The sequence below is a fragment of the Haliotis asinina genome, chromosome 5 (genome assembly GCF_037392515.1).
Source record: "Haliotis asinina isolate JCU_RB_2024 chromosome 5, JCU_Hal_asi_v2, whole genome shotgun sequence".
NCBI classification, from domain to species: Eukaryota; Metazoa; Mollusca; class Gastropoda; order Lepetellida; family Haliotidae; genus Haliotis; species Haliotis asinina.
Window position 1 is genome coordinate 61,472,292 of NC_090284.1, and position 27,928 is coordinate 61,500,219.

The 27,928-nt window shown below is 37.9% G+C and overlaps 2 protein-coding genes across 3 annotated transcripts in view; one reads left to right on the top strand and one right to left on the bottom strand.

Annotated features, from left to right (window-relative positions):
* On the bottom strand, positions 1–27,834 carry LOC137284994 (eukaryotic translation initiation factor 3 subunit D-like). Of its 2 annotated transcripts, XM_067817098.1 has the most exons (15): positions 27,625–27,834; positions 12,768–12,954; positions 10,623–10,668; positions 10,118–10,254; positions 9,728–9,816; positions 8,862–8,931; positions 8,062–8,183; positions 7,684–7,816; positions 6,484–6,762; positions 5,629–5,711; positions 5,044–5,173; positions 3,772–3,914; positions 3,173–3,365; positions 1,440–1,539; positions 1–583 (listed from the first exon to the last, which is right to left on the bottom strand). In XM_067817098.1, exons 2-15 carry the CDS (start codon positions 12,888–12,890, stop codon positions 567–569), a joined length of 1,665 nt encoding a protein of 554 aa, XP_067673199.1. In that variant the 5' UTR covers positions 12,891–12,954; positions 27,625–27,834; the 3' UTR covers positions 1–566. The 2 variants fall into 2 exon arrangements, with proteins under 2 accessions (XP_067673199.1, XP_067673200.1); XM_067817099.1 differs by lacking the exon at positions 27,625–27,834 and having other exon boundaries at positions 5,629–5,707; positions 6,480–6,762; positions 12,768–12,948.
* Positions 13,144–27,928, top strand: part of LOC137284993 (E3 ubiquitin-protein ligase TRAF7-like) — a 146,445-nt gene continuing 131,660 nt past the window's right edge. The window contains exons 1-4 of the mRNA XM_067817097.1: positions 13,144–13,288; positions 20,645–20,708; positions 23,312–23,397; positions 27,692–27,784. Coding sequence (XP_067673198.1) covers positions 13,163–13,288; positions 20,645–20,708; positions 23,312–23,397; positions 27,692–27,784 — 369 coding nt within the window. The 5' untranslated portion in view covers positions 13,144–13,162. The remainder of the gene's footprint in view (positions 13,289–20,644; positions 20,709–23,311; positions 23,398–27,691; positions 27,785–27,928) is intronic.

Genomic DNA, 27,928 nt, shown 5'->3' on the forward strand with positions numbered 1-27,928 from the left:
AAAAGTTTCAAATAGTTTATTTCACCAATAAAACACTTTTTGTGTTTATTTTCTTCATATTTTCCCACCCCACAAAGAGAAAAGATGATCACTGTTCTGAACTAATTAATGAAAAATGTCATTGTAACTTGGATTTGATTTCCAGTTTCAAATAGTATAAAGTTAAGTTTATCTTTTCAATGTATTTAACCCCTTATAATTAATTTGTAGTAGATATTACTTGCATTACAATTACCTTTCCAAGACAACAGTCCACATCATGCAGTGGTTACATGGACTGAATTGACAAGCAGAAATATACAATAACATGATTGCAACAACTTTTCTCTTTAACAATTAAGTTTCTTTTCACTATTCCATAACAGTTCTTGAAATTGTCTTACTATCAACACATAAAGAACCATAGCAGTTACACTAATAATTGATTATAATCACTTGTTCAGCATTCATCCAATGTACAATAATGTCTAGAAGTCCTTTTTCCTTGCATGCTTAAATATCCCAAACGACCAAGCAAGGTAAACGACAGTCCCCAGGTGGACGGCATTGTAGATAATCATGCCACTTTATTTGTCCACATTTTCTGAAAAATAGAAAGTGAAGTAAGACATGAAACACACATTTACTTAAAACACAAATCAAGACTGATTTTTTTCTAAAATATTTTATAGTTACGACCCAAGTATTTAAACCAGTTGAAGGTTTCAATGTCAGTGAGTGAGTTAATTTCTAAGCCACTTTCAGTAATATTCTATACCACAGAAGCGGAACCAGAAATGGTCATCATACATTGTACCCAGATTGGGAATCGAACAAAGGTCTTAGACATGAGAGTGAGTGACTGGCTTCAGTGTTACACCACTTTTAGCAATATTCCAGCAATATCACACGGGTTTACACTAGAAATGGGCTTCACACATTTTACCCATGTGGGGAACAGAACCCGGCTTTCAGTGTGACAAGCAAACACTGTAACCACTAGGGTACCCCAACGTCCCCCTTCGGCGTGACAAGCAAACACTGTAACCACTAGGGTACCCCACCGTCCCCCTTCGGCGTGACAAGCAAACACTGTAACCACTAGGGTACCCCACTGTCCCCCTTCGGCGTGACAAGCAAACACTGTAACCACTAGGGTACCCCACCGTCCCCCTTCGGCGTGACAAGCATACACTGTAACCACTAGGGTACCCCACTGTCCCCCTTCGGCATGATAAGAAAACACTGTAACCACTAAGCTACCCCACCACCCATGTTCAGCGTCAGAAGTGAACACTTTAACCACTAGGCTACCTCCTAGTCCCTCTCATTCCATATTAAATGACCCAGAATGACAAAAAGTCATGTAGATGTACGTAAAAAAAAACCTGCTGTAAAAACAGGGGTGGTAAACAATATTCACTCAAGAATTCAGTTTACAGTGTGTGCTGAAGTCTTACCATCAGATTCAGTCTCTTCTTCTTCATCAGAAGAATCTTCCTCATCATCTTCATCAGATTCAAAAGTGTTGTCTGGTATATCATAGATTCGAATCACAGGCTGAAAGAAGAGTTTGGTAGGTTACTATACTTAACCATATATTCATCTGTAAATGGAAGTCTGTAAATAATTATATTACCTTGTATATATTGAACAACATGCCACCACATGGGTTAAACATCAGTACACAAAGTATGACACCAAAAAAGGACAGAAAACATGAACAGTGACATAAGAGTTGTCTCCCATTATCTAACCCAATGTTGGCGGCCAAAGATGCAGGCAAAGTGAATGTAAGGTGGACTTAAGCTTCTCTGAACAAGATACAAGTAATCTCATTTTACTTGAGTAAAAGGATAAACATAGAGCTGGTAAAAAAGCATAATCCCATGATTCTTGGATCCAAACACTGAGTAACTAAAGAGTGAATTTAAACTTTAAAATGAGCTTTCGGTGATGAAAAAAGTGTTTCCTTTCAGAATTCATGTCACTCTAAATTTCTGTGGAGATTTACCAGGCATACTCGTGGAATCAAGTAACAGATGGCCATGATTCCAATATTGGACTGTTATCTATTTGAACCTGACAGGCTCTGAATTACACTATTTCACTGCAAATTTATGCTAACACTTGGCACAAAGGAGCTTACTTCCTTCATTCTTATGTAGTTTCAAAATTCAATCAAACAGTGGCAGATAAATTTACATGAAATCTGTTGCATTTCCCAGACCAATTATACTGTCTTATAAGCTGATAATGTGCCACTGTGTAACTAATCTCCATCTCACAAATCCTAACCAAAGAAAAGCCTTTTCAGTTAACGAGTGACTTTGCACACAGGGTAGCATTTGTTGTATCTCAAATAACAACGTGACCAAGACTGTTTTTACACTGGACTGTGATGGGTCACAGAACTATTTATGTTAGTCTCCTATCTAAGATACAAGATGCTTGTTTCAAAGCTGTAAAACAAAACACATCCTAACTTGGTCATGTTAATCAGTCATATCAAGCCATTATCCCTCAAACCTCCATTGATAACAAAGGGGATAACTCAGTCAATGGTGGATTTCAAAGGATTTAATTACTCATAGAATTATCGCAGCTTAAGGGCCAACTATGTCAAGTTTTGAAGTTTTTGAAAAGCAGTTAGAAGAGACTAACGAGAATACATGACACATTTGAATGGATAACAACTTCTGTTTATTCTTTACAAGAAGACCTGATTCTTGCTCCTTTATCAAGTGAATACTAAGTCAGAGCACAGGGTAAATGTATATACAGATAAAACATGTTTTCACATGTTGTGTCAACATGTTGTATCCATATATATTTACTCTCTGCATTGACAGACAGGTGGAAAATATATAAATCCAATTATAAAAATAATGGCATATTTTTCAAAAGCATGAATGGGAGTTTTGATAATTGGGTTTGAAACAGTTTGGGCTTGTCTTCTGTCGGTCAAGGATCTGAAGGATTTGTCACATATTGTAGTATTTTCATACTTCTTAAGATACATTAATGTTGTAATTGCTCCTTAAACAATTATTTTGATTCTGACAGAAAAAAGCAACTGCATTTCGTTGCATATTTAACATGACACTTTTGTAGTAAGCTGACTCGTAAACCCAGTTTCACAGACTGACAATACATGCCCAAAAACCCACCGACATCCAGAACCAGCACTCACCTTGTTGGGATCCTTCATTATGAGGTATTTGCCTTCCTTCAGCTTCATGCAGGTGTCAATGATACAGCGGAGGATACCCCAGGCGTTATCCATATTCAGGTTGATCTGGCTAGCAAACTCAATAGGCTTGAATTGCTGGGTTCCCAGAAGAACATGTTTCGCTGAATCCTTCAGTTGCAGTCTCGACACATACCTGAAATAAAAGGACAGGTGTTTATATAGTTCTCTTTTGCATAGGGAATAAGCTTTGCGATAGATTCTTTGCAGGAGACATGAAAAAAATTCTTAGTATTATATTTTCAATTTCTAGCTGGGACCCAGTTGCTGTTGGTCTGCTAGTGCCTTTCCATAACCTTGGAATTAGACAAATGTGGGCAATATTTCCAAAGAATTGTGGGACAATGGAATGGGCTTTACATTCCGTATCACTGTAGGTACTCGAACATGGGTCATTCTGTTTGACGAACAAAGACCTTAACAACAAAGCCACAGTAACTATTGTTGTAACTATTTCAAAGATTTCATTCATACAAAACTGCTCAGTGCACGTGAGCCCAAATGAAAGATGCTCCCAGGTACAATAGTTACGAGTAACTCACCCAAACTTGAGCTGGTCTGACCCTGCCAGGAGGGCCGAGACTGTCCACTTAGCCAGCTTACAGCTGTTGTTTTTGAGCTCTGTGGCCAACACAGCACCCCGCTGGTTGTCCAACCTGCTCCGCCAATCCACTCCACCAGAGTACTGAAACACAGGTGACACACAGTTTCATGCACACGGTTTCATGTGGTCATGAATGGTACAACAAAGAAGCACAAATATTTTGCTTGAAAACTGTGTAAGCTACACTGAAACATCCCTCATATCAATCATAAAGTTGTATAAACAGCGAACTCTCCCTACTGTTTAAGCACAAGCATGCATTAGAAATTCTTCTTGTTTTCATGACATGGCCATGGTTTCCCCAATAACTGAGCATCGTTTTTGTTGTTGTCAGTAACCTGTGACTGGCTGTATTCAGGGTTTCATGACATGAGCAAAAATCTGCATTTGCAAGGCCTGATGATTTAGTGTCAGTTTGACTAGACCAAAGTATTAGTCTTCCCAGGCTTGTTTGTTTATTCAGTTTGATACCATTCACACCTTATTCCAGCTATACACACGACAATGGTCAAATAACCACTTTTGGACTTGACAAACCAATGACTGACATCATGAGCATCAATCTACACAACTAGGATGCAATATACATTGTATGCACTAGCGGACCCTTCCACAAACTCAGTTGCCTTTCATAACATCGTAGGATTATGATCCTAATCTGTATCTTGACGATGCTCTTTTGGCACAGATCAATCAAAGTTCCATTCTTTACTGTCAGCCTTCCTGACTACATGGCCATACTTCAGTCAGCTACGGCTGTACCTTGTATGTGCTGGGGCCACCTTCCAGTAGTACAGCTACTGGTACCTTGGTAAATACTACATATTCCATGGCACAAGCCGTACGATCAGCAGCTATGCAGCACTATCACACAGGCATATTTTCATTCCTCTTCAGAAAGTTAAACACACACTTCTACCAAGTAACAACTTTGAACTGTCAATAACTTTACAAACTGACAATCACAAATTCTGAATCGAAGCATATCTAGATTTTGAATTGAATGAATTTAGTTTTACGCTGCATTTGGTACTATTTGAGCAATATCAAGGCAGGGGACACCAGAAATAGGCTTCATACATTGTACCCATGTGGGGAATGGAACTCAGGCGCTCAGCGCAATGAGCAAACGCTTTACGACTAGGCTAAACCACCACCCCTAGATTCTGAGCCAACAGCTTAATGTCAGGAAGCAACTCTTGGTACTCACTCTGGCGTCCCACTCATTCAGTGACTTCACATTGATGAACTGCAGTTCTCCATTAGGTCCATACATTACAGCATCGTGCTCACACCGTGCTATCAAAGTAATGTCATTGCCTAAATCCCATTTCCTATACCTGAAGAAGCCAAATTACTCATGAGTACATACAGAAATGTCAACAATATATTCAGAGTATATGTAGGATTCTGAAATAAATGCCCAAACTGGTAATAAAATATAACATTTTGATATTTTTTCATTGCAAACTTCGAAATTGTTACTTAGGAACTCATTAAAAGTTTATGTTAGCCCCTTTATTAGGATAAGCTTACTATCTAGTGACTAACAATCAGTAAACACAACACACCAAACTTCAAGCATGTCTGTCTGTACTCTTTCAACCTGCAGGCTACAGACTATTACATTTATCAAGATATACACTATACAGGAAACAGTCTTTCTTACAGAAACTAAATGCAAGCATTTCACTAAAAGACATGGAATTTTACCGTTACTAGGGCTGCTTTATCTGCGTCACAGAATGATGTGTGCGTACAAAGACTTGTCCATGAATACTCTAAGTCTACGTACCTGTACCCAACTGATGCCACTTCACTATCATCTTCGCCTTGTATAAAGGGATTCTTCTTGTCAAAGTTGTATTTTTCTTCTCCCTACAAGTTATATCAAATGTTATCAAAGCAAAAGCAGACACTTTTGATAAATTCAAACAGTATGCAATTCATTTCCGGCAATATTTATTCAGTTTCAGAGAAGGATACTACTCCTTACAACTTTACTGACAAAACCATTGTCAGACACATTAACTTACAGTCATATTGCCAGTAATCTGATTTTTCACAAAGTAAAGCAATAAAACATGAATTGGAAATTACAGGCATGTATTTCTTTCATTAAAAAGGATGACACAGTGCCATTAAGAATGTGGACATATTTAACATGTTACATTTGGGATTACACTTTTTCATTAAAGTATAGATTCTAATACTTTTGTTGAGTTGGGTCGTATCGAGGATTCAAACCCACACTCAGCAGTCTAACCACAGACAGAGATGAGCATGACAGTATTAACTGTAAGTTTTTATCATCTTAGAAAAAAAGGCTCTGTTATGTAACAAAGTTATTTAAATATGGACAGCTGGCTTATAAAGTTATATGACTGAACTGTAACTCTGTCACAATGAGAATTCATACACATTACTAAAGATTGTGAAACCAAATAGAGAGTAAGTTTGGTTTTATGCCGCTTTAGTAATATTCTAGGAATATCACCAAAAATGGGCTTCACACACAGCACCCATGTGGGGAATCGGTGAGGTAATGGTTCAATCGTTAGGTCACACCAACACCCCTGACCAGCAAAGATTCTAAACCATTCTGAGCCAGAATCTTCAATCAGCAATTTGTATTAAGATATTGACTTGCCATTTTTAAAACTTGTTGGGAGAAGTTATGGTTGATGAATGTAGCTTCGAGTGCCAGGTTACGTGGAGAGTTGATGCTGTTTCCTTCATCCTGGGGAGGTTCTGTTGCAGTTTCACTGACTGTCAGCAAGTCAAATTCAGAGTCATCACGCTTGTCAAAGAAGAGCTTGTTTCCCACACGCTGTACGATGATATCCCAGGAATACACCGACCGTGTGCAGCACATGAGGGTTGCCAGGATGGCATCAGTAGCAAAGACATTGCCTTGTGTCTTAGCCAACTGGAACAGACATGTCACTTCTCTCATCACCATGCTAACAATTTCTTTCAGATTTAATAAATGCAGACGAAACACTGTCAGTAATCAGTAACATTGCTAATGCTACTCAATATCAACACTGACACAGAATAACATTTCAGCATGTAAACAAACGATGTTTCAGGGAATTTCAGTTAGCTGAAATACTGTCCACGTCAGTAACATGTTGATGCTACACTGTACAAACACTGAAACAGAACGAATAACATGTGTTTAACTTCTTTGTTGTATGGACTCACTGAGCAGTATTCCACTGTCACAATGGTCGTATGTAACCAGCGTCAATTAAAGAGATGTTAACCTACTTGCACCAGATGCAACTCAGATAAAAACCTTGTTGCACCTGACCAATTCCCACTGCAATGTAGTGTGTTAAAACATCAGAGGTTTTGGTGCACATAATCATATTTCCTGGACGTAGTACCCCTGAAACCATATCAACACAGACGCAGCTGTCTAAGAGAGCTGTCACAGCCAATACGTGTCTATAAATGGCAAAGTTTTGGAGCCACAGTTACTCGAAGTTCAGCAGAAACATGAGCTGACATACTCATGCTTATAATGTTAGATTTATTGTTGAATTAGTTCTCACAAAATGACTTGCATTTGGTTCAAGTTTGACTAATAAGGGGGTTGCACTTTGTAATGTTGGGTTGCATCTGTTCAAGTAACAAAGCACTAAATCAAGCTCTGGAAACAGGCCCTGACAAGACAGTGACTGATCATATGCTTGGAGACCTATACAGACATGCTGCTTAGGTCAGCATTACATGACAGCAAATTATTCACATCTGACATGTTGGAATTAAATACTTACTAACTTGAATCAAAACTAACAAATTTGATCAGAATTTAATACAAGTAGAACATAAAATAAAATACCTGTCGGATGATAGGATCATCAGTGGTTGTCACTTTGTGGAAAATACGATTGATCCTCTTTAGCCTCTTTTCATTCTTCGTGGTCACTCGGTCATAGGTCTTATCATAGTACTCCATGCCACCACACTTCACTCTAACAGACAAATACACCATGTTACTTCAACTTTAGCTAGAGATTCTAGTATTAATTATGACATCAATACACAATGAGAATCTACATGTTTCATTCAGTTGTATGACGCAAAAACTTGGCTTCGCCCAAGTTTGTTTACACCATACCCCTCAAATTGTTATTGAATATTTCCCTTTGACACTTTGAGAAAACAACATTCTTAAAGAAATTATTACTGTTAACTTTGAAATGTCCAGTTAACTTACAAGTCATTCTTATCATCTATTTGAGGCAGATTGAGTTTAGTCAATCGTGGAAAGTCCATCTCCTCGACAACTGTCCAATCATCTCGCACCTGAACCGATGCGTCACGATGCTTCAGGGGTGTCTGTAAGAAACAAAAAACAGAGATTTGATAACTCTACTAAACAGGAATCAAACATGAACACACTCCAGAAGTAAAACTGGAGAATTATAGTGTGAATAATGCTTTCACCAACTTTCAGTCTGTACATTCTTTAAACAACATAAAGTGATGTAGCTCTTTCACTTTGACGAAAAGGGCACAAGTACTGCAATGGGGCAAACTCTGACTTACACCCGCAACCTCAGCTCCCTGGTGTGCCAAAGGGACATAACTCTGTACAGCAAGAAAGAGACCTCAGAGATAAATGAGAGCCCTGTGATCCCATCTACCTTAAAGTACAGGGCCCTGTTTCACAAAGTTCTCGTAAGCCTTGTAACCAAACTTTTCTCTTAGCAGTTGTACCTCCTATGTTAAAGTATGGGAGGTATGAATGCTACCAGAAAAGACACCAGACCTTAGGCTAATGACAGCTTTGTGAAATTGGGCCCTGGTGTTTATTTTACTGGACCATATAAACCTCTTTTGTTGGTCGGGGCCAACTGAAATTACCACTTTATTCAAAACACTGTTTCAACAGATGATGCAAATGAATAGCAAATAATTAACCATGTGCTTCCAGATGCTAACACTGCCTGAAAGATCACATATCAACATTCGGAAATTCTTATAATGTAGTACTCCAAAAACATTGAAATGTACCTTTTGCCTGTTCTCCTGCATCTGTTTACCGAACTGTTTCTGCCACTTCTTCAGCAGCCTCTGGCGATCACTGTTGGGACATAAGGTCAAATATTAGTAAGTAGTTAATCGATCTTAAATATATCCACAGATCAGCAGAAATGGCCATTCTTATGGAAATTTAAAATCTCTGGTTCTGGATGTACTGGAAAGAAATACTTTAATGTGAAAGTTAACAAGGAGTTACTGAAGTGTAATGACTGTCATATGGATGCATAAGGATCATACCACTGATCATGAATATGGTTGCTTTGTGCTCACTCAGCAATATTCCAGCTATATGATGATGGTCTGTCAGCAATAGAGTCTGGACCAGACAATCCACTGATCCTGTGCATCCATCTACGCAATTGGGATACGATGACAACCACGTCAGTGAGCCGCCTGACGATCCAATCCTGTTAAGCGCCCCTTACCATAAGAATGACATGCTGAAGATCAATGCTAACCTGGATCTTTGTGGGTCTCAAGAATATAGGAGGAGGCTTTGGACAGTCCCAGTGGGACAATATCATTAACTGTAAAATTTCCAACTTATCACAGAATGCAGAAATGAGAATGAGATATTTACATGTGTGAAGTGTTTGGCCATGAACCTGCTTATCTGACTCACAAAAGCATGTCTATGACTCTGTCTCATGACACCAGGGTGATATGATAACTCCTAAATATTTATGCCTAGGGCAAACACTTGGTGTGGGGAATGAAAACTGAATCAGGGAGATGAGCGATAAGGCACTGACGTGATTGGTTACCAAGACTGAGCCAACAAACAGCTGGAAATAACTGGGTGCAGAGTTACACAAAACCATGAACAATTTACTGACCGTTCTCTATTCTTCTGGGTCTTGGACAAAACTTGGAGGTTGGCCTGGTTCTGCTGTTGGCGACGTTCTCGCTCCCGCCTCTGTTTGTTCTAAACAAAGTTTTTAAACTGAACAAAATAGAAGCTGCTTATTGCAAAACAGGTAAAGATAGCAATACAGTTTCAATCCAGACCTGGCATCAGCCTGCAGTGCACTGTTTGATTTGTCTGAACTACTGACTACTGAATGTCTTTACGATGTCTATTATTATCATCAAGTAACACATTAAAAAAAAGAAGTCAATATGTATTAGACTGACAAATATCTCAGTGAATGCAATCATATACGTATCTTTGCATGTCCTGACAACAAAAAACAACCAAGTTAACATTTATATTAAACGTAAAGCACCTGCTGGAACAATCGCCGTCCTCTCTGGTACATCGGCCGCTGCACACGTGCAGTATCAACAAGCTGGTAGCTGGACTCATCTTCATCATGGTAATAGGCATACTGGCTTCCGCCACCAAATGCTGACGTGTACTTGCCTGAAACACATTCAACATAATGCAACTAATTCATCCTCACATAATGATACTAATTCATCGTCTTGCAGAAAGATCACATAATATTTTTGAGAAAATGATAAAATGAGTGAGTGAGAAAGTGAGCTTAGTGTAATGCTGCTCTCAGCAATATTCCAGTTATATGATGTCAGTCTGTAAATGAACGGGTCTGGACTGATGAAATGAGCTATTAGTATAAGTACAAGTCTTATCATCACTATGTCTATCAGTATCACTGTAGATTTCTTTCTAATTTTATCATCATAGATAAGAACCTGATTGGCAACAGTATTGGGTGTTCAACAATCACACTAGAACAATCATTTTCTAGAACAATCATTTTATCTTACCAAGATATCGTTTGTCTTGGTAAGTTGCTCCAGTCCAATCAGATACCTGAAACAAAAAACAAATGTTCTTAAAGACTATCAAATCAATCATGTTTTTCCTTCATCATCATCATCATCATCATCATCATCATCCTTATTAGTGATTTTGTCCATCTGCATTTATATTATGACTTTATTTGTATTGTTCCTGTACAATCAATCATGGTTTGGTGGAATAAATATTGAACAGAATTGAATTGTATGCATAATCTAATATTCTTAATGGGTGGTATCTTTTAGTGAGGTGATGTGTGAATGAGTGAGTTTGCTTTACACTGCACCCAGTAATATTCCAGCTACAAGGTGGCAGTCTGTAAATAATCAAAAGTGGACCTGAAAATCCAGTGATTAACAGCATGACCATCAATCTGTGCAACTGGTGTGAGTGAGTGAGTTTAGTTTTATGCCGCACTCAGCAATATTCAAGCTATATGGCAGCGGTCTGTAAATAATCATGTCTGGAACAGGCAATTCAGTGATCAACAACATGAGCATCAATCTGCATATTTGGAAACCGATGACATGTTTCAACCAAGTAAGCAAGCCTTACCACCCGATCTTGTTAGCCACCTCTTACGACAAGCATAGTCGCCTCTTATGGCAAGCATGGGTTGCTGAAGGCCTATTCTACCCCGGGACCTTCACAGGTTCTGTGCAACAGGAAGAATATGGCATGTGTCAACAGAGTCATCTGATCCTGTTACAAGCACAGGTTAATGAAGGCCAATATTCTAACCTGGATCTTCAAGCATGATGTGTGAATGAGTTTGAGAGTTACGATCATGGCATCTCTCAGTGCTTAGTCAGCAGCATTATAAAGTATTTGAAGCCTGAGAACAGTAAAAGCTAACATTTGTGATTGTGTATGTTGTGTTTATAGATATGTTGTAACTGCTGATTTTCGAGCTGTATTAAACCTGAATGAATAACTACAATATCACTTTGTCTGTGTGTTGCTGTGTTAATAACCATACCAATTCATATTCAACATTAATAATTGATACATATCAAGTCTTTGAATGTCATTTAGAAGTGAAAATACATAAGAATGAAGATTTTATGGATATCAACTTCTTTATGAGGACACTAGGATACTATCTACCAACAACAACAACTGGCGCCAAAGGAAACTGCAAGAGGCCATCGAGATCCGGAGACAGAAACCAGCCATCAACCGCGACCAAGGAGTGTACCTACCAAGTGCCTGGGACTTATTGATAAATTAATCTCATCTACCTGTGTACATTCTATCGATGTAATTCATGTATAGCCTATCTACCCGAGTACATGCTCACCCCCTATTGTGTGTTATGTACATCATCCTATCATGCGTAATGTATCACCATTGGCTTCCACCCTTATCCCCAATCATGTTATGTAAACATATCCAATCAACTGTAATGCATTACCATTGGCTTCCATCATTGTTATCTTAACTATCGGCTTCCTATCAGTGCTTGTTTATACTAGCTTTCGTTAACTCATTCCACTTGTTACTTTGTTATTGTTTTACCTGTACATATAAATACACCTCTGTATCCCTTTCTCAATCACCTGATGAAGGAGTAAGCATTAACTCCGAAACGTTGTGTTCTCTCATAAAGAAGTTGATATCCAAAAAAATTGATACATAGTATCGGAAACAGTTCTTTTTTCACCCTATCTGTTGTAATATTCCAACACTGAAATAATTTCCTTGATTGTTTTTCTAAATACCTGTTCTAGTTTATCAAATGTAACATTTCGGGACAGGTATGCATGTCAGTTTGTAATTTTGGCTTTTGATTGGGGTTGGGGGTAGGGGCGGAATTCAACCCTATTCAATCCCACTGCAATCAATATGGCAGTATTATTTCAGTGTTCAAGACACTAATTTTGCTATGTGAAAAGAGGGGGGTACTGGCGGAACTGTTTATTATCATTCGATATAGACAGTAATGCTGACACGAAAACCATATTACTGTCTTACACATCTGAGCCTTCACTACTGGGACATTAACTCGTATATTATCCCCGCTGAACGTAACCCCCGAACAGTCTTGTACCATATACTCCCATATTGTCGTTCACCGACACAAACATATGGTCTGAAACAAACATGATCACCTTTCCCAGTCGAACATCCTTTGAAAACGGCTGATAGGGCATATCTTTAAATTGATCAGGAACTTGACAAGGACCCCATCCCGTTGGATTGTCCTGAATCTGCGGTGGTTCAAAGTGAGCCATTTCTTGCCGTCAACTTGCCGGAAAACGTGCGTAATGGCGGCAACTGCAGGCTCACACTGAATGACTAGAAGAAAAAAAATAGTTAAATGTTGATACACGCGCCATATAATGTGCTGAAAAATTTGCTATTGTGTGCGTGCAGTTAAAAATGACTATATTTTCATTTGCTGATTACATATATTATTATCCAATAGACGTAGTCATGTCATTGCCTCCGTAAAGTTGTCAATATATCGCCAAACCACACGAGACTTCCTATCGCGGAAGTGCTGATGAAAGTTTGTAACTTTGCTGCATGCCGATCAACAAACGGGAAAGACACCTTAATTCGTATGGCAACGCCGAACAGAGGAAGGGAACTTAGGTTAGAGTCAACATCGTCGCAAGGCAGTCAAAGCGTAAGTGTTTTAGTCGAAGAATGCCTAAACAGAATAAAAATAGACATGACTGATAGCGATACTTCAATACTTGTTACACGCTGAAGTTGATAGGGATGGGTCACGTTTTTCAGTCGAGTTGTATCATGTCATTGAGGGACACTGACAGTTCTCAACAGAAATACGCCAGCTTTCTGGTGTAGCCGACCTTGACTGTCGTTTGGTTGTGCACACTATGTCACATTTTGTAAATCGGCAGAAAACAATTCAATGCTACTGAAGTAAACAAATTAGATTAGCTCCACCATTTAGCAAATGTCATTGGATGATGCAGGCAAAAAGTTTGTTTATTTAGTATTTTTGTATGCACGCGCATATTTCTGTTGATATTTCAGCCCAATTTGTCAATGACATACATGTGAATTCAACTTAACTGACAGATTAACGTTATGATTGTACATTCGGATAGCAGCATTGTCAAACATTCACCATAGTGCCCCGGCATAATAACCTGATGAAAAAAATGTTGAAGAAACAGACTGATGTAGTAATGTAGTAAATATCCTTTCTTCCTGGAGATGACAACATATATACGCATAATGATTGTTTGTATGAGCAACAATCGTGAAATCATGTCTTGTTCTCTTCAGTATGTTTTATGAACTGTAGATTTAAAATGTGTAAATGCCTGTTTATGAAGCTTTAAAGTTATATTTCATCAAGTCACATGCAGGTATCAGGGCAACTGATGGTTTGCTTAATACTGAATGCTGCTACATTTTCTATATTTCTCACAAGTTACTCAAAGTTTCTTTTATGCAGTAAATTAAAGGGGCACTGATGCGGAGCGAATAATGCTTCTCGCCAACGGTCTAATTACGAAAACAGACCGCAAATTGGTCAGCGCCCACTCCTTCGACCGTGACGGACAAAGGAACTGGGCTCCTGTCCATATTAGCAGAATTTCTTCACCTAAACAGTCAGGAGGCCGGATGCCCATCACATTCCATTTGTTTAAAAATATCCATGGTATTCCTTGTCTGATCGTAACCATATATCCCAGCAGTGTAGTTCTTTTCGGATGCTTGGATGGTATACTTACTGATCCAATTTGATCCTATTTCTGTGTTTTTAACCTCGATATTTAATCATGTTACATGAAAATATGATGTCTACAGGCACGTAGCAAGCCATTTGTTTCAGTACGGAAGATTGCAAAGCTTTATATTTAGGTAGTTTTGAGTGTTGGTTGAGCTGTGATAGCAAATAGCATACGTAAATTTTGGTAGCTATGGTAGCTACCCTGGTTTATTATTTATGATAATAAAACACACAGTTGATTTATTTGAATTCGTAAACAAAAAAACGATGACTTTGCCTTTGGTAGAGAAATCTGAAAATTGTCTTACGTAAAAAAAAACTTATTTCACCTATTTACCAAAGTACATAGCAAATGCCTGTGTGTATTCCTTATGTAACGAAATTCCGTTGGTATCCTCAAAACAGTTTCGGCCCATAAGTGTTTTCAGGCTGCATGCGACACAGAGATTACATTTTCCTTGCTGTAACTCGCGTTTGATGGTGTAAACCTACACGTGTTATTTGTCATCATTCTCTTGATGGTCAATTCATGAATTTATAACAGGTATAATTAGTAGCAACACCACTTCGGTTACTCAACAAAGCTTCCCATTTGGCATTTCTCCTGTCTGGAGTAAATACTCAACATTATAAATTAAGGTCTGTAATGGCAAATGTATTGTATGTTACGTAATATGTGCATGTAAGTGATGCAAGAGGGTTTATCAGCTGAGTTACAAAAACAAACATCGATCAAAGGATTAACTGATAACACACTGATTGATTAATTACTTTTATCTTCTAGCGGATGTGTCAAAAGGCAGTGTGTGTAGATGACTACACCCTGTCGTACAGCGTGAGTGCAAAAACAACATCCTCCCTTCAAAGAATTAACCACCCTTGCGTTGATTGATTGATTGCTCAATATTGGTTAACTAAATTACTTAGAATAGTGGACACCATACAATTAGTTGCCAGGTGTGCTATCTTGGTAGACCAATGAGAGGTTTATCTAGTTTTCACCAAAGTGAAAGACGTGAAACGATGTGTTACTTTTTCGCAAATGAGACAGTTGTAAGACACGCGACACAGAGCAGGATTATTTACCAGCTGCAGATGAATGGAATACGATTTCTTTTACGTGGATATTGATGGATACATTCCTGAACAAGGTAGTAGCCTGACATTGTTGCTATAAAATTAGTCTGTTTTACATTCATTATTTGCATTTTGTTTTAATTTATTTGTTGTAGCATTCAGCAGAATCTGTATGACAGAAAACACACACTATATCGCGTATGTGTGTGAAATAGGATCCACATTGGCAATCTATACAATGTATAAATGTTGCTGTTATGTTAGAAATTTACTATGAGTGTAAGCAAATCGTGTGTTCTTTCATTAATTTTCAAAATCATACAAATATGACAATAAACTAATTAGGGTTATGAGACTATTTTTAAAATATAGAGACGTACATTGGCTTCGTTATTTTTCTGTCCTAATAGTGTTTTTACCATTTCTACCACTGGCAGATGATTAACCTTCAAAGTGTTTCATTTGTTTTCATAATACATTTGTAATGAAGTAAAAATGACTTCACCTCAGTTGATCTGTCTATAATTAAACTATCAGTTGTGCTCACGGACTGCGCAGCAGAGGTCACGAACCAGTCACGAATTCTGGGATATCATCCGGGTACTCACGGGAGAAAAACAATAACAAAAGTTTACACCAGTCCACGGAAATTGCTCCACATCAGTGCCCCTTTAAGGTTCTTCATGAACAGAAAACATTGAGAGACAAACTAACCTACCTGATAGACATCAGCTGTTTTGAGTTGGCCAGTAACAAATTTACACAATAATTAGAGTCATCATGTTGTGTTAGGTATTCAAAGATGCTTTGGTGTAAGATGAAAGGCACCGACAGTACTTCATCAGACGGCACAATGCCTTGGTGTCACTGCATCATTCTAGTCTGCCCCCTTGTAAACGAACATTTTTGCATTACGTCACAGTCAAACTGACGTCACAGTGTATGTTAGTTACCATTGCCTTGTACAGCCTGCTATCATTAACTACTCTGTTGGATCCCATTTCATGGTTTGTGGTTGCATCACTCAGCTAGCATTACTTGTGGGAACATTACGTTAATGTTTTTGCAATGTTAATTTTCTCACAATAAAATGTTGCTTGACTAGTCGGCTTCATCTGTATGTACTGATTTAAATCTATGTTGGTTGTAGAAATGTGATGTTCATATTGCCCCATATGGTTTACATTAATCACAGATGTAATAAAAATATTTTGGAGAAGATATTTAACCCAAACGTAACCCATCGTCAGATTGTTTATCCTCTTTTGTCTTGTATTGTTCATCTTACCTTTGAGTGGCAGACATGTCAAAGGAACAGCGCATCAGTTAGCTCTGTGCAAGCTCTGTGCAAGGATTCTTAATTTAGGTCACCGACACTGTCATTTGTTTTCTGTCTTAGATTAATGGAAATTATCCATTGAAAGTATTCACTTTGGCATCTTAGAAAAGATGTAAAGTTCGCTCTACCCCAATGTGTTTTGTAATAAAGTATAGTTACTGTCCTCGTGCTTTATTATATTTATTATTATAGTTCAGGGCAGAACTGTACTTTATTACAAAACACATTGGGGTAGAGCGAACTTTATTTCAGAAGCAACTTTCAGTTCATGTAAGACAAACAGTTGCAGCTAAATCGAGAGCATCAATATATAATCAGTGATTACTTCAGTCCCATTGGTAATTATTATGTATTGGTAAGTAATACACCACATACACCTGAAGGAGATAATCACAGCTTATGGTAACCCTACAAGGTGTATTTACTCTTACGTCATCAATACTGACTGTTGTGGGTCACCTGACTCTATAATTGGTAGGAGAACCTTACAAGCTTCAGTTGATCCAACAGTCTACTGTTCTTTGTCATTCACCGTGTTGTTAATAAATCAAGCATTCAGATCTTCAATTTCAAAAGGACATATTTGATAATGCTACATTATTGTTCAGCTCATTTCTTTACCTTGGAATTCAAACTGTTAGAAAAGTTGTGTGAAGAGGCAATGATTACCACAACAATTATCAGAAGAAAAATGTTTAGTTGTCATTAAGGATGACATAAATTTTATGAAAAGTTATTAGGTTGTAACAAAATTAGGTTTTGTAATAAGACTTGACCCTCTGTTGTTTGTTTGTAAACAGTAACAGATTCTTCAGTTAATTGGAATATACTTCATAAGATCATAAAAATAAGTGATGATGTGATGTAAGTGTTCATATGTTATTATATTGGTCAGCTGGCCTTGGAAACAATAAATATTGATTGATATATTCTGAACAAAGAGTGTGTTATGTGTTATGACCTATGTTAACTGCAGTGTGACGGCTACAGTGTGTTATTGCAGATAGCTCATCAGCGTCTTCTCATCTTGCACCAACTCACTTATTAACAAATCATTATGGAGCTGTTTGCAGCAGCAATTTTACGCAAATAGTTTGTATCATACACAGTGTACTCAGTAGCTGGAAAGATATCCGGACAAGGTTTAGCAAGGTTAGGTTATGCAAGTGTGAACCAAACACTTCTGAGTTTATCATTACTGCCTTGACCTTCCAGGTTCCAAACTATTGCTTCTTACAATTTCATGAGTGAGTGAGTGAGTTCAGTTTTACACAGCACTCAGCACTATTGTAACTATGTGGCAGAATGTAAATTATATGTCTGTAAATTATTGAGTCTGGACCAGACAATCCAGTGATCAACAGCATAGGCATCAGTCTGCGCAGTTGGGAACTGATGACCTGAGATAACCAAGTCAGCAAGTCTGACCACCCGATCCTGTTCGTTGCCTCTTACAACAAGCATAGTCACCTTCTGGACCTTGACAGGTTTACAGTTTTATGGAATAGGCGAGCCTGATCAGTGGCTTAATACATGGACAGTCCGGTAACTTGTTACTCAATAAGTGTTGAATTTATATAGGATTTCAAAAAGCACTTTAAGTAGAGGTGTGATGATGCAGGAAATTCACAATATAATACATATTGCGATATCTTGGAATGATACAATTCGATATACATCTCGATTTGCTATCTTTAGTTATTTCCTTTAAAAACTTTTATTTTTTTATCAAGTGACTGTGTAAATTTTGAAATAACTGTCGATTTCGGGTGAAAATTAACAAGTTTACGATCAACAATACATATCACGGTACCAAAAAAAAGTATCAACATATTTATCGTCTGATAAAGTTTCACAATTGTAGATTGTAACTGATGGTTGTGACCTTGACAGTTATCCTTGTAGTCAGTATATCTGGGATTGTTATCAGGTGTTACTCGAGAGAGAGGGTGAAAAGTTAATGTCTCATGGACATTATTTCAACCATAAAGTGACAAAGTATTATGATGAAAGGTCAAGCATGGGATACCCAACTCCATTACTAATGTATAGCACTACCAGATGCAGAGAGAAGATATTTAGTTTGCCCCGATACAATTGATTGTAAAGGTATATGCACTCAGATACGTATGCCATTCTTGGTAAAAATTAATCTTCAGCCCCCCATGAGTTGTTGATCATCTGGTCAGACTTGATGTCAGTTGATGCATGTCATCATATCCCAGTTGAGTAGATCCATTCTCATGATGTCAGTTACCAGCTGTTTGTCCCCAATCATGGTACAGACCCGTGAAGGTCCCGGGGTAGAATAGGCCTTCAGCAACCCATGCTTGCCATAAAAGGTGACTATGCTTGTCGTAAGAGGCGACTAACGGGATCGGGTGGTCAGACAGCTGACTTGGTTGGCACATGTCATCGGTTCCCAATTGCGCAGATCGATGCTCATGTTGTTGATCACTGGATTGTCTGGTCCAGACTCGATTATTTACAGACCGTTGCCATATAGCTGGAATATTGCTAAGTGCGACGTAAAACTAAACTCACTCACACTCACTCCCAATCATGGTACATTCCTCAGTGTGGCATGAAAAAATGCACAAAGTTATGACCCATTCCGACATGGCACACAAGAGCATGTTAGCATACTAACATGCTAGTGTATAATGTACTTTTGTGCGTTAACATGTTCATTGTCCAGTGCCTATATCCCAACTGACGAAACCTGGGCAGATATGTTGGTGTATTACACATGTGATATACTTTAACATCTGATTTGAGGATTTGCTGGGGGCAGTTAAAACCAAGCTGTGACAATATTTTTGTCATAAAATCATGTTTATTTGCTGTGTATCAAGTGTTTATTGAAGCATTTAACAGTTGACCCTTCACCTGTGGTCATCAAAGGATTCTTTGCTCTTCCTGATTGATTAAATCATGCTACAAAACATCTGACCTTCCTGAACAGATGCTCAGAGTACTAGAAACTTCATTTGAATTTCCGCATTAATGAGGAACTGATTAGCATGACTAGTTCTGAATTTTTATGTGAGCGACAATGGAATGGTATGGACTTTGTGTAAATTTTCTGATATTTGTATCATGCATTGATCATATGACCAGAGCAAGGATAGTTGCTGCGTGGATGACTGTATCCTGTTTCAGTCAGTCTATTCTGTAAGGAATTATCACCTTGGGCATGGACAACAGAAAAAAACAGTGTCACAGTTAAAATGAAATGACACTGATGCAGGTTCTTCTATGTGTTGCATGCATACAAAACTCATTTCTTACCTAACAAGAGAATAACCCTTTCTGAAGATCTGTGTTATAATTGGTCTTCAGCAACCCATGCTTCTTTTAAGAGGCAACAGATGGAATTAAATTGTGGGGCTTGCTGAATTTGTTGATACATGTCATTGTATCAATGCTAATGCTGTTGATCACTGAATCATCTGTCGAGACTCGATTGTGTACAGACTGCTGTCACATAGCTGGAATATTCCTGTGTGTGGCTTAATTTAAGCAAAAACGTAAAAAAAAAAATAACCCTTTCTGTGTAGTGATAAATGCAAGTGTGGCAAGAATACTGTGTCACATCAGCTGATTGAAGTCATTCCCTTTTACATTTTACAATAAAACCCAACATTTTTTTCTGTCATCTGAAATCTCAGTTCATGCCATTGTAGCCTATGTGTAATTTTGTGGTGTATTGAATTGTTTGTCATGAGCAGTGTTTTGTAATACATATTGTATTGTGGTCATGTGTCATTTGTACCTTCTTTAGTAATCATAGTAAGTGTTTCCTGAAGAGAAACTGTCCCCCTGAGCATTGTTTTTATGTGGGTGCTCTTTGTTTGCAGGTGTATGTTGAAACCACGTTTGGCGCAGGAAGTGCAGTGTCTCCCATAACCAAGATACGTGTCAGTAAGTAGACTTGTAGTCTGTCGGGGTAGCTGGGTGACTGAGTTGTCACACAGTGAGCCAAGATTCGTGTTAGTAAGTAGACTTTTAGTCTGTCGGGGCAGTTGGATGACTGTGTCGGGGATGTGCCTGCTTGTGATACACAGAACTGTATCAGTAGACGACACAGAACAGTGTCAGTAGACTTAGTAAATAGCCTGTTGGGATAGCTGGGTGACTGAGTTGGGGATCTGCTTGTTTGTCATACAGTGAGCCAAGGCTTGACTCCATTATGTATACTGTTTGAATGTCATCAACACTTGGTTATTAACCTAAAGATTTCTTTTGAATCGTAAAGTACTTTATTTATTTACTAGTATTTCTAATGTTTTGCAAGCATACACATGCCCAACCTCTTTTTCTTTGTATGATTAGTGATATTACAGGATATAAATATACAGAATGCTTATAACTCTTGGAAAAAGACATGTTCCTGTAATGTTGCTGTGCTTTTGACTGTTTGGTTTTTTGGTTAGTAAAGGTTACTGTCCCCAACCTCTCTGAAGACCTTTGACTTGCCCAGCCCGAACTTCCAAAAAGTGTTCAGTTGATTTACTCCTTTGTCCTTACATATAAGCTAAGATAAGCTCAGATTACTTGACTGAAATAATTTTCCTGGAGTTTCTGGACTGATGATGTCAGACAAGCTTGTTAGTGTGTATCATAATGACCAGAATTGCTGAAACGTGTCCACTGTGGAATGACCTGCATGTATTTGATCTCATTTTGGATCTCTTGAGCGTGTTCAGGTCTTCTCTTGAGATTGTTGGACAGCATAGTTCCCATTTCTTGATGGAATGAATCCTCTTTCTTGAAATTGTTGGATCAAATGGATCCGCAATCTTCAGATTGTAGGACAGAAAAGATCCACACTAATGAGAATGATGGAATGACAGATTAGATCCACTCTCGAGATCAGTTACCAAAATAGATCTGCTCTCTTGAGATTGTTTGGTCGAATCAATCCACTTTCTTGAGATAGTTGAACAGAGAAGATCCACACTCTTGAGATTAATGGACAGATTATATTTGCTCTCTGGAGATGCAATAACAGATTAGATTCACTCTCTTGAGGCTGTAGGACAGATTAGATCCAGTCTCTTGAGATTAATGGACAGGTTAGATCCAGTCTCTTGAGATTGTTGGACAGGTTAGATCCACACTCATGATAATTTAACAGATTAGATCTGCTCTCTTGAGATTGTTGGACAGATTAGATTCACTCTCTTCTGATGAAACGACAGATTAGATCCCCTCTCGAGATCTTTTACCGGAATAGATCTGCTCTCTTGAGATTGTTTGATAGAATCACTCAACTGTCTTGAGATCATTGAACAGAAAAGATCCACACACTTGAGATTAATGGACAGATTAGATCTGCTCTCTTGAGGATGTTGGACAGATTACATCTGCTCTGTTGAGATTGTTGGACAGGTTAGATCAGCACTTGTGATTGTTTAACTGATTAGATCTGCTTTCTTGAAACAGACTAGCACCACACTCTCCAGATGTAACGACAGGTTAGGTCCACTCTCGAGATCATTTACCAGAATGTATCCACTGTCTTGAGACTGATGGACAGGTTAGATCCACTCTCTTGAGATTGTTGGAGGGATTAGATGCACTCTCTTACGGCTGTAGGAGAGAATAGATCCAGTCTCTTGAGATTGTGTTTTCAGATTAGATCTACTCTCTTCAGATTGTTGGACTGGTTAGATTCACTCTCTTGAGATTGTTGGGTGATTAGATGCTCTCTTTTACGGCTGTAGGAGAGAACAGATCCAGTCTCTTGAGATTGTGTTTTCAGATTGGATCTAGTCTCTTGAGATTGTTGGACTGGTTAGATTCACTCTCTTGAGATTGTTGGACAGGTTAGATCCACTCTCTTGAGATTATTGGGTGATTAGATGCACTCTCTTGAGCCTTTAGGAGAGAATAGATCCAGTCTCTTGAGATTGTGTTTTCAGATTAGATCTACTCTCTTGAGATTGTTGGACAGGTTAGATCCACTCTCTTGAGGTTGTAGGAGAGATTATGTCAACACTTGAGATTGTTGGACAGGGTAGATCCACTTTCTTGAGATGGCTGCACAACTAACCCATAGCTAGTAAAAATCCACAGTAATGAGGTCATTTTGTGAATACTTCAACATGCAAGATTATGGCCTGATGAAAATGTCCATCATATTAACAGCTAAATGATGAAACCTGTGTCTACATTCAAATGTTAAACTAGTGAATTATTCTGAAACTTCCAGGCATAGCTCTCCCGACTGGAAATTTGGAAACTATTGTGTTGAACACTGTATAAGGACTGAGTGGTCGCAGTGTGGCACGACTGATTATGTATTATCTTGTCTTAGCATTGTAGATCTACAAACCATGTGTCATGACTCGTTCACCTGGCCCCAGGTATATTTTTTTATTCTGGTGTAAAATTGGTGGACTTTAGCTGGCAGTGGCTTGAAAGAACATTTCTTTGGTTTTATTTTCTTATGCTATTATATCTGTAAACGAATGCTTGTTGTAATATGTGTTGTCATTTGATTGGTGGCTTTGTGTGTACAGATGATGATCATGACAGCGCCTTCGGGTCCGTGGACTACTCCACGCCGACAACATTCTCCCACGCCGACAGTATCGAGTCCAGTGGGGTAAGTTACAGCACAGTGGTCATTGGAACATACTGGGCTGAAAGATTATATAATATGTGGAGGATATTTAGTGTCTGACTAATATGCCATTTATCTCATCTCATGAGGTTGTTAGAATTGATCTTTTCACTGTGCATATGTCAATTCTAACTGCCAGCATTTCACATGGCAAACATCAATAAATATTTTATAGCTTATATAATCTAAGCTGTTTTTGCTTGAGGTTGCATGAGAACTTCAACAAATTAATTTTTTGGTTTGCATTGGGTAATCATATCATATACACTTTGATTTCAAACATGAAAATTTGGAACATATAGGGTTGAATCTTGACCTCTCTTGTTATACATACAAGTGTCTTTCAGGATTTCTTATGGCATTTGTGTTTACTAGACACACATGTTGTGTGTACAACCCTGTGTTACAGCGCTATGTTATCCAAAACGTTTTGTGCTTCATTATTGACTCACCAACTTTTCGATTGCTGGTCAAACAGTTAATAACCTTACGTAATTTGTAATTACACAGACATGTAATACATCTATGTTTTTTGAGAAATCGTAAGAATCCACAGATTCCTGAAGGAAAAATGATTTCTCCAACTTAAGGACATGCATAATTTATGGCTAGAGGGTGTGATCATGATTTTAAGATTTTAAGGGGAGGTCACTCATTTTGTTCTGGGGAATCATGAATGTCCTTCAGAGGTGGAAAGAAATTTGCAAGTGTTCCCTTGTACAGAGGCACATGTAAAATGACTTGCTCTGATAATTTTTCCAGTACACTGGCCAATTTCCTCGTTGATTTCTTAACCCATGAAGGTCCTAACGGGATCGGGTTGTCAGGCTCGCTGACTTGGTTGACACACGTCATCGGTTCCCAATTGTGCAGATCGATGCTCGTGTTGTTGATCACTAGATTGTCTGGTCCAGACTCGATTATTTACAGACCGCTGCCATATAACTTGAATATTGTTGATTTCTTAAATAAACAACATAATTAAAATTGGAAAGTCAAGTGGTCACTGGTACTATGTGATATGCAAATTTACTTCTCCGACAAGAAAGACCCATTCGACTGGGATGTCAGGCAATGATTATTTTTGCCACTGGTCATTTATCATACATTATATTTAGTATATTTTCTTTAAGGTTTTGCATGATGACCCAGTGTTGTGTCTGTGTATTTGTTTCAACATGCACAGTCAGAATGGCCAGTGAAATCCTGGCCAAATCAGTGGAAAAACAACGCTAGCACGATTTCATCAGTGTGGTAGCAACTTTAACTCAGAAAATATTTGGGATTTTGTCAAGCTTAGTAGGCATGGTTTATGTCATTTGTTGAGGATGCTAAGTAAGGGGTTTTCTCTAACATACTGAATACTTATAGATTATTGATTGTTATGTAATAAATCAATTCCGTTGTGATATGTTTTTGTCATACTATTTTTTCAGTCCCCATTACTTATCCATAAACTCTTTGATTCTTGAGACAAGAAAATATTTTCTGTAGTTTGTGCTGTTAATGTCATTTAAGTGCTTATGTTCACAAGACTGTGAAAATGCTTGCCATTTTCAGGGATAAGGCATAAGACTATTTTCTGTAATGCTGGCATCAGTGATATGTAACCTTTTTGTTGTTTGTAAATAGATCAGAATTTGTCTCATATGTCCTTCCAGTTTGGTGGATGTATGTTTGTTTGTATGGATCCACATAAACACAATAAAAGCCTCTGCCTCCTGACAGCACCTTGACAGTCACGTGTGTTAAGAAGGGTAACACCCTTTTTTCATCTGAAACATTATTTTTCATGAAATGCATCGAATCAAAGAAAACATCCTCTAATGTTACACAAGTTGGGTATTTGCCAACAGGCTGAGCACAACGAAAGTTAAAGTAGGTAGATACATAAGTCTGGGCTGATGCAGTGGACACTAACCCATAACATGAGGCATGTAGAAGTTGGGGTACTAAGTCAGAATAGGATGTGTGGATAAATTGTGGTAAAGCAGGTTTTTATTCCTACATTTTTTCCAGATAATTCTTATTGGCATTCAGCTTTGTTGTCATACAAGAGTATTTTTCATTCGATGTCTGGTCACCACTTCCAAGGTCACCACTTTGTGGTGTGATCAATGTCCCAAGGTGTAGAGCAGAATCAAGCAGTGTTCGTTTTGTTTAAATTCTTTTGAACGTGTTTTCAGAATTACAAATATTCCAGCTGAATCCAACTTGCTAGAACTGAAACTGACACATTTTCCTGTAAATGTGCATTGTGCATGATCCAAACAAACTGAGAAATTTGTTTTACATTCATGGGTCTAAATTGTCACACTCATCGTCATGAGGTTTATTAATCGAAAATGAAATTGCAGTTACCAGTGATTACTGTGTGTGTGTTTTGACTCATGGATTAAGGTGAGAATTGGTCTTTGGCAAACTTGACATTAATTGACAATCTAAGATAGAGGCTAGATTTTACTATGAAGGATAACTAGATTGGGTCTTCTGACATCTAACAGAAGGTAAATAAATAATAACGTCAATTGAGACTAAGGATGAATCAGTGATGGCAGATATAAACTGGGAGATATATGTCAAGCTGTATTTTGCCTGCATCCGCGAATAACTCACAGTATTTATGTACATCCCCTCAACTCTCACACAATACTTTTTGACTGTATATGTGTCACACAGTGTGTTTATTTTAGCCATTTTTGCTAAAAATTCTCCATTTATCACGTGACCTGACTACACAATACTAGTTTGTGCGGAACCCAGACAAACAGTAGAATCAGGGTTATTTTCTGGTATTAGATCAGACTGGGATTTCCTGATTTGAGGCTAATATGAGGATGATTTGGTTGGAATATGGAAAAACAGTTAAAGGTACATTTTGAAAGTCACTATAATATCAAACTATAGATTTTTTTATATATGCATGTGTTGCTTCATTTATCATAAACTAATTTTTCTTTAAACCTTGATACGAATATGGGTAATGAAATACAGTGACAGTGATATTGTGTGGCTGCCTTTCCTGGTAATTAACCTAACTCACATATACCCTTTCCTTAGCTTCACTAGCCACCCTTTGGTGTTATGTTAAGTGAGCGAGTTTAGTTTTACGCAGCACTCAACAGTATTCCAGCTATATGATGGCGGTCTGTAAATAATCAAGTCTAGATCAGAGCACTGATCCCAGCAATGTTATCGTTCAATGTTCAATGTTTATGTCACATCCATATACAATGAGGGTACCGTATAGCAGAGACAGTGTGTGACATGATGAGGAAGTTGTTATGTGTGTGGTATCACACAGGGAATGTTAATGTAGTACTTGACATGGAGGTGCCGGGAAACATGGCTGAATATGTCTTGACTTACAGTTTGATAAAAAGAGTAAGTGTTCCTTATTCTCATGTCTGAGCAGTTTAAACAAGCTGGTTATTATCTGTATATTTTATTATTTTGCATACATTTGAGCCTTAAAATAATTTCCTTGATCGTTCATACGTATGAACTGGAATATCCTAAGAACCGTTGACTAGATTCTTTTCATATCTGGTATCTATACTGACGACAATGAATAGGAAATACAGGAAACTGCGTTGCTGTTTTTGGTCCTGTATATTGTAGTATAATTTATTTGAAAAACGTAGATGCTTATTGCTATAATACATTAGAATATCATTGTCACTTTGAATTTGTTATAACCAAAGTTTACTAAATTTGTATTTGGCGTCAGTTATCCGACTCTTTGACTGGTTTCATTGTGTGCCATCACTGACTTGATAATGATTTGTTTGAGTGGTAGTTTCGAAGTTTGTGGTATAGAGAAAACTTCATGGATGCTCAGCTTCTTATATTGACAAAGGTTTTGGTGTAAGTATCATTCATTCATATCATTCTTATATGCTTAAAAATGGTATGAGAGTGTATACTGAAACATCGCCATTGTAGAAATAAAGAAGTTGATCGTCCAAAAAGTTTTGATACCTCTATTTGCTGCCTCTAACATCAGTCACTAGTTTGTCAAGTTTGGACTTCATAATTGACCAACAGCCATCAGAAGAAATATTCCTGAACCCGACATAGCACAAGGAAACAAATAAGAATCGGTTTTACTAAACAGTGATACAGGTTTTGAAAACACCCAGAAACACTTGCTACATGGACGGTAGATCTATTCATTCTAAATTGTAAAAAGTTCTGAAAGTTACTCACAGTTTACGCAGAGTGCTTCAGTATAGTTGAAGTTGATATACCAATGAGATGTATATTCTGTCCACAGCTTCCAGGAGGGCTACAGGTCCCCAGTCCAGGACATAAGAGGTCAGGATCGAATGTCTCAAACCGATCACTGATGTATGAAGAAGAGGAAGAGGTCAGTAAAAGTTATGTTTAGTTTCCTTACATGATAACTTCTATTTAACCAATCATAGCTTGATAAAATGCCTTTTGCTGACAGTTTAGTTTGCATTCTATTCATTTCCTTATTTCAGTACTGAAAACTTTGAAACTTCCTAGT